Source organism: Ambystoma mexicanum, chromosome 5q, assembly GCF_040938575.1.
Source record: "Ambystoma mexicanum isolate Mex_15411 chromosome 5q, UKY_AmexF1_1, whole genome shotgun sequence".
Lineage (NCBI taxonomy): Eukaryota > Metazoa > Chordata > Amphibia > Caudata > Ambystomatidae > Ambystoma > Ambystoma mexicanum.
Genome location: NC_090933.1, coordinates 385,481,341 through 385,495,407, shown reverse-complemented (window position 1 = coordinate 385,495,407; position 14,067 = coordinate 385,481,341). Strand labels below are relative to the sequence as shown.

The 14,067-nt window shown below is 44.4% G+C and overlaps 1 protein-coding gene across 5 annotated transcripts in view; it reads right to left on the bottom strand.

Moving 5' to 3' along the window:
* The window catches only part of ENOSF1 (enolase superfamily member 1), an 831,595-nt gene that overhangs the window by 272,054 nt on the left and 545,474 nt on the right, over positions 1-14,067 (bottom strand). For all 5 annotated transcript variants that reach the window (XM_069620869.1, XM_069620872.1, XM_069620871.1 and 2 more), the window contains 2 exons: positions 7,660-7,747; positions 6,332-6,466 (listed from right to left, as the gene is read on the bottom strand). In XM_069620869.1, coding sequence (XP_069476970.1) covers positions 6,332-6,466; positions 7,660-7,747 — 223 coding nt within the window. The remainder of the gene's footprint in view (positions 1-6,331; positions 6,467-7,659; positions 7,748-14,067) is intronic.

Here is a 14,067-nt window from a genome sequence, read left to right as displayed (position 1 = left end):
TACAAGATCCTCGACAGAACTGACCCAACCTGCAAAGAACCATACATGCTCAGATGGGAGAAAGACATAGGGAGGCCCATTGAACCGGAGGAATGGGACCACATCTGGACCAGAGCGCACAGAAGTTCCAAATGCGTATCAAACAAGGAGAGGGCATTCAAAGTATGCTATAGGTGGTATTGAACTCCAGAGACGCTCAATAAATGTAACCCCGCGATTCCCCCGCTGTGTTGGAGAGGGTGCCCTGACAAAGGCACACTTTACCACCTACTATGGACATGCTCCAAGGCTACCAAATTCTGGAAAGCAGTGTTAGACCAAGTCAACACAATCACGGGCCTCACAATCCCATGGGATCCTGGTATCGTCCTTCTGCGAGCAAGCGGCAAGAGCTAATTCCCTCTGACGGGCCACAGAGCAGAACTATGCGCCCACCTACTGACAGCAGCTAAAATCTCAATAGCCAGGCTCTGGAAGAACCCAGAGGGTCCGGCAGTACAGATGTGGTGGATAAAGTGTTGGAACATAATAGCAGCCGAGAAAATAACAGCCCTCCGGTTTGGGAACAGAGACAAATTTTACCAAAGCTGGGCCCCATTCCTAGACTACACACAGAAATATCCAGGCCTGGCCCGACAGCCTCCCTCCATCCGATGGATGGACAAATATGATTAAAGAGAAGGCCGGAAGTGCAGGACACAAGCCACAGACAAGGGAAGCCAGCGGTAAAGACATAACGGCCCGGAACTACCTACGCCCCCCCCGAATGTCACACTAGCTACAGCACATACAAACTAATGAAGACTCTGTACCATGCAGGTCCATCCCGCTCCCGATGTACTCCTGCAGCCCAAACAACATTCACTGGTTCTGACTCCTGATATACAATCCATTGTCTACCCTCCCTCTTCCCCCCCCTGTCGCCCCCACTGAGACTTTACAGTCTTGTTTTTGTTCATGCTTCTTGTCTTTTGTAATTACAAGCAACTGAGCGCTGTTTTCGGCGCATGTAACATAATGTCGTAATGCCTGTTTGCTTGTAGAAAACCAATAAAAAGAGGTTGGGAAAAAAAATACATCCAAGATCCCAAGAGGAAAAGAGGATAACACAAAATGGAAGCTTAAGTTTCACATACACCTAATAGAGGACCTAATCCTAAATGCCTCATCCTCAAAGGCAGCAGGCCCAAATGGGTTAACCTACCAAGTATTAAAAAAACAACGTTAAAACCTGGGCGAACCTCTTATTCAACCTATACAATGAAATATTAGAAAATCGCATGTTCCCCACGTCCTGGAAACAAGCAGTGATCATACCATTCTATAAAGGGGGAGATCGGTTGCTGCCAGAAAACTACAGGCCAATTGCCCTCCTCAATATTGAAAGCAAAATATTCATGAGATTGATCATGCTAGAGTTAGAGGATTGGGCAAACCATGCAAAAATAATCTCTAAATTTCAAACTGGGTTCAGAAAGGGAATGGCCACTACACTAAACGGGCTAACATTGTCCCTGCTGTCAGAATACTCAAAAGCTCTAGGAGAAGGCCCTATATATGGAGCATGGATAGATTTCTCCAGGGCATTCGACTTAGTTAATAGAGAACGCTTGTGGGAGAAGATGTGAAACTGGGGAGCACCGAGCGGTTTGCTGTCAATACTAACTGAATTACACAAGGACACCTTATTGATGGTACATCTGGATGAGGCTGGTCATCTAAGTAGCTCCAAAAATGTTGAGCAAGGAGTGAGACAAGGCTGCTTGGGAGCACCATTCTTTTTCAACCAGTATCTATCAGATCTAGGACCTTTCTTGCAATCATGGGCAATGGCGAGCCCGAAACTACACACAACCAAGGTTTGTGGCTCGCTTATGCGGACGACATAGTCCTGATCGATAGAACAGCGGTAGAACTACAACATCTCCTGAATGGCCTAAGCAAGTATATCAAAGCGAACGGTCTCCTAGTAAACCCTAAGAAATCAAAAATCTTGATAATGAAGCACCCAAACAAGTGTGTAAACTACACAAGCTGGTTTCTCGAAGGCGAGGTGATCCAGAGAACTGAAGAGCTAGTGTATCTGGGGTATATGATATATGCTTCTCCTTCAATTAACAAATTTTCAACCAGTATCTATCAGATCTAGGACCTTTCTTGCAATCATGGGCAATGGCGAGCCCGAAACTACACACAACCAAGGTTTGTGGCTCGCGTATGCGGACGACATAGTCCTGATCGATAGAACAGCGGTAGAACTACAACATCTCCTGAATGGCCTAAGCAAGTATATCAAAGCGAACGTTCTCCTAGTAAACCCTAAGAAATCAAAAATCTTGATAATGAAGCACCCAAACAAGTGTGTAAACTACACAAGCTGGTTTCTCGAAGGCGAGGTGATCCAGAGAACTGAAGAGCTAGTGTATCTGGGGTATATGATATATGCTTCTCCTTCAATTAACAAATTTGAAGTTGAAATAAGAACAAAAGTGGAGAGAGCAATAACACAGATGAAAAGGAATTTACGGGAACTCTGCAAATTCTCGATTATAACGCTGGTAAAGTTCTACATCGCAAAAATAACCTCTGTGTTAATATATGGCCCGGAGGCCAATCCAATCCTCTGGGAGATAGAGTGGCAAAAAGTTGAAGGCCAGTTATGGAAAAGATCACTGGGCCTGCCAAACTGCTTGCCTTTGTCGGCCCTAAGGTTTGAACTTGGGTTGAAATCCTTGGAGCAACAAGTAGACTGGAGATTGCTCTCACTTTATAGGTTGATAAACGATCCACAAGAAAACTCGCTATATGAGGACATAAAACTCCAGATGCAAGCGAAGAAGTCAAAATCACTTAAATATCTAGAAGCAAATGTTTCCGTACTTCTGTTGGCAGCGGACACAGACAGAAGTTTGATGGCCAATCCCCTGAAAGCAAAAAAAGAAACAGAAACACTTACCTGGATCAGAAAAGGGTCTAAAATTAGGCAAATAAAACCTAAAAATAGTTTTCTCATAGTGGATAAAAAGCTGGGACAATTGCCAAAATACCTACAAAAACACCCAAGTGGTGAATCACGAAACAGATTTCTAGGGCTCGCCTAAATTTAATCCATACAGGAGAATTCTTAAGCATTCGGGGACAACACTCTAGAGCCGCCACCCTGTGTGACAGCTGTGCTGAACCATCTAAGCAAAGCCTACGCCACTTGCTTCGAGAGTGCGAAGGGACATGGGACGTAAGAGTTAACCACTTTTGCAAATTTGTGGACAAAATAGAATGGTTGACATCAGAACATTTCTGGAACTTGATGATTTCAGGGTATAATACTGCTATAACTATAGCAGTCAGTCAGGTTCTAGCAAAAATTGGACTGTTTGAACAGGAGAAGGATTCAACGCAGGCGCAAATCGGAGGCTGAAGTAAAGGAATTTTGGGGGTTGGTGGTTTGATAACTAACTTTGGTTTCATCAATGCGACAGGACTGTTTTCTCAGATTGGGAATAGCAAAGATGCGACGACTGCAGATATTAAGGCACGGTTGGCCGTCTAGACACTATTTGGCTATTATCTTTTACTTTTCCTTTCCTCCACCCCCTTTTCCATGATTCCCGGGTTTTTTTCTTTTTCTCCTTTTTTGTAGTAATTGTCTCCTGAAGCCTTTTTATTTTTTTGGGAATGTTTTCTTTCTTTCCTTTTTATTAATCAACTCAGTTTTATTGTTTTTTTCTCCTGATGAAACAAAGTGAAATAGAATATTAATAACTTTTCTCTTTTTTATAATTTTTAAGTGGTAATAAGTTGTGAATATTGTTCGATGTTTTCGTAAAGGTCAGAGTTGACCCAAACAAATAAAAAAGAAAAAGATACGAGACGCTTCTGAGGAAAGGACCCAGAAGCATCACATTCACGTGTGGTTCCCATGGAGATCAGGAAACAAAATCAGCCAGACTCGTCTCTGTGCCGTTAGCCTGGTGCCACTGCAGCATGTCGACGTGAGAGGCCAGCCACGGAGCAGTTTCATTAGTCTCAGCGCCTACAGCTGTCCCCGAATGCTGCCATGAGATGCACCACAACAAAGGGGCCGTGCTCGCCTCTGTGCCCACAACTGCCAATGAACGTAGTGAACGTTGGCATATTAGGCCGGGTATCGGAAGGGGCAGTGGTTCCTAACAATTACCTCAATAATAAATAAGTGTCTAACTTCCATTTTCCATTTCTTATAGTTGTCAGGTTAAAGTGTCTAGCTTCATCAACATTGTCAAGCTACTTGGTCTGCTGGTGTTTATTAAAAGGTGTGCCAAGACAACTTGAAGGCCATCTTGGCATGGCTCCCGGTGATTTTCTCCTAAGTAACAAGCAAGTTCAAAATGATCATTCAAACTTTTTGGAAACGATTTTAAGTCTATCAGTTCAGTAGCCTTCTCTTCAAGGGTTCTTTCACAATATTCTCTGTTTATTTTCTGAACTTGTGCCAGAATTAAAAATCTCTATGTTGCAGGGTTATAACCATACTGTATAACGTGTCTGGTCTTGTTCAGCACTTACATTGCTTTGTGTTCTTTTATTCTACTTTTAATGATCCTGGTGGTTTCCCCGGGTAGTTTAATCCAAATAGACATTTAATCAAATATCCCAGATAATCAATTAAACCTACTGTATACTGTCTAAATTCGATGTTTCCTACCGTGGATTCTTTCATGATGGCATTGCATTGTGAACATGAACAAGATGGTAGTATATTCGTTCAATTGCAGCCTCTTTGGTATGGAAACATAGATGGTTCCTTAAAACATCTTCACTTTCTCCATCCAATCATAATTTAAAGGAAATATTTTTTAACATGCCTATACTTGTCGTGCTCACAATGTTTGCTTTGGACCTGTTAACTTTGGCAGCGGCCCATTATTGCCCCGGACAATCCGCCAAACAAAGCATTATAGTTTAAGAGAAACAACTGGTGACAATATTACAACCTATAATGCTTTACCTCTTCTCAGCAGCCGGCAGTTGCCCTCCCAGCCAATCAGCATGACCGATCCTGGTCTGTAGGACTTCTGTAACTTCAGTACAGTTCCCTTGAATCATGTCAATTTACCAAAGGCATTGCCATAGAGTAGCACAATCGATCATGGTAAATGCTGTTGACCAGAAATCCCTGAAACTATGGGCCTCATTACACGGTAGGCGGTGGACCAAGGTGCTATTAGCACCTTGGTCCATGCCGGTAAATTACTGGCACCGCCTTGGCGGAAAGGGGAATTACCGCCCTACTCCAAGGTTGGTGGGGCGGTAATTCCCCCTTCCACCATTGCCCTTCCCCATTCCCATTTTTGCCCCATAGGGCATAATGGGAATGGGGAAGGTGCTAATTACGGTACCGCAAAAAGCAGGCGTTAAATTCCCAAACCTGCAAAGGGACCTCGTAGTACAGCGGTAAGGGTTAACGGTCACTGTTATCATTAACGGTGACCGTTAACCCTTACCGCCGTCCGTGTAATGAGGCCCTATGGATATAGTGACAGACATTCCTCTACTTATGGCAGTACATAGAGAGTATTTTTAATCTCTGGTTTTACCAGGATTTCACTGGGCATGTTTCCTAAGCGTTTTTCAAATTCTATTGCTTTGTTGCTCCACACCTCTTCTGGAATCATTCATTGGTGAGGAAAATACAACTGATTACAAATGGCGATGTCACATTGGACATTTTCAAATCAATTGTGTGTTTTCTGTTCTGCCTTTCGACCAAAGACCTTCAAGCTAATTTCCAGCAGGAGTCACTACCCTTGGCTGTTTATTCCTGCCACAAACCTCCCAAGGGGAATCTTGCTCCTTCGGGAGTTCTGGACTTTTGTAAATGCTCCAAAGTGAAGAGCATTCTGTCCCCATGATGGTGAGGAAAAAGGCAGAAATCAAGCCCATCTTCTGCCAATCTCAAAACTTTATTTTACTCCTACAGTGAAAATGAAAATGGCTGCATTGGATGTGTTCATCCTGAGGAAGTGTCTATAAGTGGTTATACTGAGTGTCATGTAGTCGGCTTCAGATCCTTTTTAATGTACTCAGTGTTAGTGGTTGAGAACTAAAGGCAGGGAACTAGTAAGAAATCCTTCGGTAGCCGTTATAGAAAGGGGGGCGCTTACATGTTCAATTTATTCTGATGTTTTTAAACAAAGTTAAGTTAATATCATCCAGACAATTTTACAATGTAATGTAATATCCAGTAAGGATTTTCACTAGTGCAATCCATCTGTCTAGCATGTGCTATTGCTCATTTCATAAAATTATTTCCAAACTGCACTTTGCCATTGAGTCAAGGAGACAATCGTACCTGAGAGATGGCAGCATGGCCTAGGATGTCATCTGGCGACGTGGGCTCCTCTATCCATAGCGGCTCAAAGACTGCAAGTTTGGTGACCCACTCGATAGCCTCCTGCACGTCCCAGCGCTGGTTCGCATCAAGCATCTAGCAAAAAAGAAGGTTTTCATTCTATGATCCAACTATTGCCTGTCACCTCGCCCCACTGAAAGATAGAGAAGACTTCCAGAAAGACTGGAGACTTACATACATGCTCAAGATGGAGAAATGTTCAAGTGGACTATAATCTCTAAATGGGAACCGAAGCACAATGACTCTGGCTTTAAGCCCTCTCCTAAAGTGCCTATCCTTCACAAACCATAACATTCAGAGCCCAGCTCCCACCTTACCCAGTGTAAGCAGTATGCTGCAAAAGATGACTCCTCCCCCTATTTTAGCCCTACAGTACCGGACTAGGCCGCCACTAGTCCAGTAAAGTGAAGAAAGCCTTCTGGTCCAAGTAGACATGAGCAGCTATGAGACTGGCCTGTGGATATGTGAAGGAGCAAAGACCAAGAAATCAAATCAACTAGAGTGAGGTAGATGCACATTTATTTGAAAAAGAAAATGTAAACTTCCTTTGGAGGAATAAGGAAATCATTATTTCGAGGTACAGGTGGGAACCATTGGTAAACTTCCAGATGGAAACCTGGACCCACGTTGTAAAGAGAAACAATAAAGCCTGAAGAGACAGCGATATTGGTGTAACCAGAGATGGAGGAAATCAAAGTGTAGGATTAATAGACATGTAAGGCGAACATACAAATGATAAGACATGCAAACTAGAAAAAACTGTGACCACAGACTGACATAAATATCAAAGATTAAGCAATAGACATAGATAAGGCACAATGGGAGAAAGGCTTTCACTGTTTCATGCCCACATCCACAAATTCTCCAGAGTGCAAGGGTGTGAGTGTGTCATAATGGTTTTTGCCTCAGTGTTGGTGTCTTGGGGACAGGTGGGAAGTGCACAGCAGTAGAGAGAATACAAGGATTATCTGCATGAATCCAGAGATTCTTGTCGAAGAGTGGATCTCGGGGAGAATCGCCATAGAATAACTGAAGCAGCTGAGCTGGGGAATGAACTTCAAACAGAAGAACAGGGTGGGTGCCTTTTACCTGAAAACTAGCAAAGGATAAAAGGAGGAAAGGATACTGGCAGAATTTGGGTTGGCTTTACTATGGCAGACAAGCGCCTAATGATCAAATAAGTAATGTGCCTTAGATTTACAACCAAAGCACTTTTACATGTACTGCAATATCCCCCGCCAAGTATTCTTGGAAAACATTATAATCACCATAAGATTTTTGGGTCCAATCATTTCCCTTATGAGTTTACACCTGCGAATGTCATCGGAGAGATCTGCACCAACTTTAACTTTAAATCTAAAAAACACAAATGCATGCATGTCTAAAAATGATCGATATTACAGCAGTGATTCGATTTGCTTTCAAAACAATTGCAATTATTATAACGTGATATTCTCTAAACAATGACTGATAAAGAAGCTTGCAAGCTAACCTGGGCATGGACTATTATAAAACAAAGAGCTTACCCTAGATAGCTATGTGTAGTTTTTTACTTACACAGGTTTGTTGCACTAACCAGTGTTTTTTTTAAAAGTTCTGCAGAATTAAAGTTCGGCAGAGTTACTATTGGCCTCATTACGAGTTTGGTGGTAAGTGGTAAAGTTGGCGGTAACTGTGTTACCGCCAACTTTACTGCTACAGTAAAAATCCAAGTTTTGGCCTGGAGTGGAGGATTTGCCGCCAGGAAAATACTTGAGGTAAATTCTCCAACTCACCACCGAAAAATCGGCAGAATCAGCAGAATTACCACAGCGGTAATTCCGCCAAAAAAAGCCCCACTGAGTCCAACTGACTTAAATTAAATGGAAAATTACAACGCCACCACCACTTGTAATCTGGCGGAAATTCTGCAGGACCGAGTGGCGGTAACAATAATTCAGTTTGGTGGTATCTGGGCGGGTTTACTGCGCAGATACCACCAAACTCGTAATTAGGCCCTATGTCGTGATGCATTCTCATCATCATCATGTACGTTTATTTTGGAAACGCACAACAAATTCCATAAAAACAATTACATAAAATAGCAATAACAATTACAAAAACATTTACAAACAGGAAAGGAATAAAAATAATCAGATCACATTCCTATAGATTTCATTAAATGTTTCCTAATAAGTACTGCATTCCTTAAAAGAGACAGAAGTGCCCACCCAATACAGCGTGATTCTGCCCAGCAGGTCTATCCTGAGTAAACCCCATCTCCTGCAACAGCGGGTTTATGTTTGCCCTCTCGGTCTAGAGAAACCAAGGCAAAAAAAATAAAAGATGGGCCAGATCCTCCATGGATGCAATGTACAAAGGGCACAATTGATAGTCAGTATCTCTAGTCCATGCTGCCACGATGGCTCGCAGATAAACACAATCAAAACGTGCCCATGTTATAAGTATTTGCTGAGATGAATTCTCAACCCATAACAAATAACTTTGTAGGCCAGGTGCCATAATAATTGCAAGCCTCCTATTCAAGGGTTTCAGAATCTCCTGGAACTCTCTATTCTCTAAGATATGCAAATGGACCTTATTGTCACAGTTCTTATTTCGCAAACAGATAAAATGTGTGAAGGAAATAACAGATGGGCCACATTCATTTCAACAAGTTTAGCCTTAACATATCCCCACAAGGGGATTCTCCCATTAGAATCTTTACGGACTAGATATCTAATTAGCATCTGGGTCAGCATAGCCTTGGGGTTACCCCAGAGTCTGAGTGAAAGGAGAACAGGCTGAGCTGAGATTATATAACTGATATGTTTAGAGCTATGAGGCATCATGAAGTACAACACAGATAAACATTTCAAACAAACGCTTTTATTTTGCTTATATGTCAGGATGAATGAACGCCTAACTTGCCCTGTGGTAAGGTGGGATTTCCCCACCTAAATGAAACTAAGGATCATCAGAGTCAAAGTGTTCAAATAAAGAATCTGTCTGTGTCCAAAACCTATGTGTGTCCTCGCAGTTAATCTTTACAATATGAAGGGATGTCAGCAACCAAAAGAAACAGTGTCCAACATTAAGTTCCGAACCTCTTTCGGCTCGCTGCTTCCTTTCAGCTCCCTTCCCCACGTATAAAACAGTTCCAGAAAACGTCTCAATGTTACCTCTCTCGAATTCAGGATGATGCAGTTCTAATCAATACTCAGGGTTCCCTTTCCCAAGTTCCAAGTAATATAGTTCCAAACACCAAAGAACCTTGAGACTGCAGTCTCAAGTTAATAAATGTATCAAATCTCAGGGTTCCCTTCCTCAAGACTTAATTTCAGCAGCACAAAAGATATCCTTTGTATTTTCCAAGTCTTTTGCCACTTCTGGGGCTCCCTTTTTATGGTGGATTGTCCATGCATATATTATAACTGTGTAGAAATAGTCCTCAAAGCTTTACTTAGATTTAAAGTTCCATTCACTTTAGAAGAGATCACATATTGGTTTCACTTGAATGTAAAGTATCATTCATTTTAATATGCAGCATCACAATTATCGTCTCCGGAGGATAGCTCAGCAGCAGCGTGCTTGCCTTGGAAGCAAGACGACACGGAGCAACACAGGTTCGATCCTCGGGTCTGTGGCTTAGAAACTTCTGGGTATTAAGCGCGTTATAAATAACCTATCATATCATATCTTATTCAGATTTGAAGTTTAATTTCACTTCTGTATTTAAGTAACAGGTCTGCTCTTTTGTAAAATGTTCAATCCGTTTGGTTCTCAATAAAACATGGATTATGCTCAATTCGATATTTAATAGGCACGGGTTGCACTTGTGAATATTTCCACTCAGTTCAGTATTCAAGAAACCTGGTTTGTATTCAATTAGTACGAATTGCTTTTGTTTAAAAATGTCATTCAGTCTGCTAATCGAGAAACCTGGTTTGTATTCAATTAGGTGTTCAATTGGCACATGTTGCACTTGTTAGGGTTTCCCTTCAACCCGCGGTATATTATTTCCTTCAATTCACTTCAAATTAAATGTACTTCTGTCCGAGACTTTCAAAAACGTGTTCCCTCAAACATTGACCACTCTGATACAAAGTATTTCTTGAACAACCAATTTCTAACGCTTGCGCACCGGGTTTCTTCATGGATTGAAACTCACGTGTCGCTTTCAAGGACTACACAGCAGCCAGGATTGTACCGCCTTTTGTTCCTCACATCAGGGGTCCAACTTCTGCCCCTTAGACACCCCTGTGTTGACATCCCAACACAGGGAAACAAGCATCTTGAACACGCATAAAAGGGACAGCCTCTCCGTACGGCTTCCTTCTTAATATTCAGTTTGCTCAACGGAGCACTAGCTCCCACGCTGCGCTTACAACGGCCTTCCTAGTGCTGTTCCTGCCATTCCTCCATGTACAGGTTTTCCTGCGGTCTCTCTTGCTGCTGGGCTGGCCTCCTTTTATATACTTGCAGCCACTTGACAGGCTGCAGGTGTGGATGCCTAATTAGTCCTGCCTGACCACCATCAGCGTGACATGCCTGACCTTTACAACTCTCGGGCATCTTACTCGTCCCAGTACCAAAATGGTGAAAGAGTGTGGTCCTCCTTGTTCTAGGTTGCCTCTTCTTTGTCCCAGTACTGTCAAGTGTTAAATGGGGTGAAATGAGGGCAACTGGCTTATAACAACCTAGAAAAATGGGAGAAGGGTTGGGTCGGTCACTAATGGAAAAAGGGGGATACCATGTCTCGCCTGTGGGGCACCCCACTTCAGTCCCCGAGGACCCTCCACCCAGGTGATCCTGCCTCGCTTCTCCGCCCCCAGGATCAGGATCCAAGAGCAATGGCCTTTCCCTGGCCACCTGCGCAGAGGATCCAAGAGGTCTAGGAATGAGAATACCCTTAGGTTTCTCACACAGTCCAGTTCTAAATGTGCTCCAAAATTAATGGTCGAATGAGGAAGGCTCAGAGCTTTCATACAAAAATAATTCTCCACCACCTGGATGGAGTTACCATTGCAGTAACCCCACAGCTCCATACCAAACCTGGTGACCGAAACTGCGTTTCCATTATACATCTTTAACACCAGATCGACGGGTTTAGCCTTAAACATACCCATGGGTCTGGTTGCCCCATCCAAGGCCTGTTCAAATCTTGCAGTTTGTTTAGTTACATGGGGGTCAGGACTGAAGTTGGAAGAAAACCTAACCCCGAGATAATCCAAGCCATGGACTCTTTCTTGTAATTTCAGGGTGCGCTTCCCCCTGTAACAGGCCTCACGGCTGACTTTTGAGCATTGACTACAAGTCCAGAGCAAAAACAAAGAGGTGATAGTTGGAAGGTTTAGAATGAATCTTAACCACTGGCATTGCTCTGGGCAACCCTCCAGACCATCGTTTTTCACCTGCCAAGCCATTACAGAAGGGGAAAGACCATATGCAAATCAGACTTGTTCCTACCCCAAAAGCGGCAGTCCAGCCCAAACTGCGAGGTCACATCCCTTCTGCACGAGACCACAAACATCTCCAAACATCTTTTGGCCTTGTTGGGCCTCATCAGTTAGGAGTAGCTTGGGTCTCTAGGCCCAGCAGGCACGGGACCCACGTCTGGGCATACCCATCCCACTCGGGGTGACAAAACAAAAACAAAGAGGTGATGGCTGGAAGGTTTAGAATGAATATTAACCACATGCATTGATCTGGGCAACCCTGCAGACCATCGTTCTTCGCCTGCCAAGCCATAACAGAAGGGGAAAGACCATATGCACATCAGACTTGGTCCTACCCCAAAAGGGGCAGTCCAGCACAGTTCAGAGCATCCATTAATGAGGTGTAATCATGCATAAGCCTCTACGAGGGGTACGCGCCAACAAGACTATATGGCCCGCATACACCAAGATCAGCCAGGGCAGGCTACCCAACCTAGGGACATCCAAGGTAGAATTTAATAGAGTCATGCAAACCGCTGATATACAAACAGAAGAGCAGGGGGCCAGGACACAGCCCTGGCGTACTCCCAACTCCACTGGAAAAGAAGCAGTGCATCTCCCATGGGCACCACTCCTCACATGGGCCTGAGTTGAACAGTGCAGTCTATCCAGGAGATGAACTAGAGCCTGTGGGCAGTTCATGAATCTGAGCATGTGCCAAAGCTTGGCGCGATTAACTTTATCAAACGATGTGCTCAGATCCATGAAGGCTAGATAAATCAGCTCGTCCGTGACATACACTGAAAGGGTCAACAAATAAAGGATCAGAGACTGTTTGTATGTACCAATACCAGGTCTGAACCATAACTACCCAAGCCTCCAGCCTTCCTAGGATTGCACGCTGTGAGAAACCTGAAGGTGTCTCTCTGTCTAAACCTCGAGAACCTGTTATGCAGGTGGCCAGGACATGGCCATCGCTATTGGATCCAGCTCCTGGGCATGGTCCAGTGAGGGAGGATCACCTGTAGAGGGGGTCCTTCAGGGGTAAGAGTGGGACACCGACGGGTCAGACGCGGTATCCCCTTTCCTTTGACACCTTTTTTAACATCCTCTGGCGTAGGATATTCAAAGACACTGCCCCCCGCTTTTCTGGCATGAACACCTTTGCACCACACAATAGACAACAAACTTATTTTAAACCAGTGTACCTGACATGTCCCAACCCGAGGTTAGGCAAAGTCAGGCAATTGACTTAAATCACACCTGACGGCCCTTCCTTTTCCCCACAGGGATAAAAGGTGGAGCAAGATAGTGCAGTAAGAGGAAGGTGAGTACAGCAGACAGCACGATGAGATGGCTACCAAGCGGCAGTTCAAGAGAAGTAGAAAGGCAACAGGAATCAAGAGGGTGGCGAGGAAAGAAGTAACCTTGCCCTTTTCAACCCAGGCCCGCAGAACCTTTGCAGAAGAGAGCCTAAGACCGAAAACAATAGCTCAAGTGTCCTGCAAGCCGATGCCGATAAGCAGGAGCAAGGGCAGCTCCTGTGCCCATGACTCCCGAGAAGCTAAAAGCCAAGCGGTTCATCACACCCAGTGAGTCGAGAGGGAAACCGATAGGAAATGGGCTGTGTTGAGTGAGAAACGCAGAGTGGCAAGTTTTTTTTAACTAAAGCTGATGAACTGTGAATAGACTGTATAAGTTGTGAAGGGGAGACTAGCTGCAGTGGGAAACCTGCACTATGTGGATGCTAACTCAAAAGACTCTGGTCACAGAGTTGGGGCGTGGCTTGGAGCACCGACTATGCAGCAACTTTCCTAATGGCCTCCGTGGTGAGCCCGCTATATTATGAAGCCTCCAAGGGCTTCAGTTTTTTTTTCCTGAGCCTGTAATATACTCTGGGCTATGAGAAGGTTGGTGACACCATCGGTGGAAAATCGCAGAGTTTCTACCCCAAGAAACCCCGAAACGAACTCGCCTTGCATGGCTCCCTCGTAGACGTGCTGTATAAAATGGCGGACGGGAGCCTGCATCCAGAGGGTACCTCCACACGAGGCCACAGCGGCTGATCGGCTTTCCCCTGGAATCCCTACTGACGGTGCCTCACCTTCCGCCTGAACCTCGGATGGTGGTGCTCCCCCCCCGGGCTCCTTCCGACTCTAGGGGCGGACCCTCTGGGGACCCACGATGCAGACACTGCGTCGCCCGCTCTCTCCCGCTCCGGGGCGGATGCCGCGGCCCCCATGCTGAATACAGTACTCC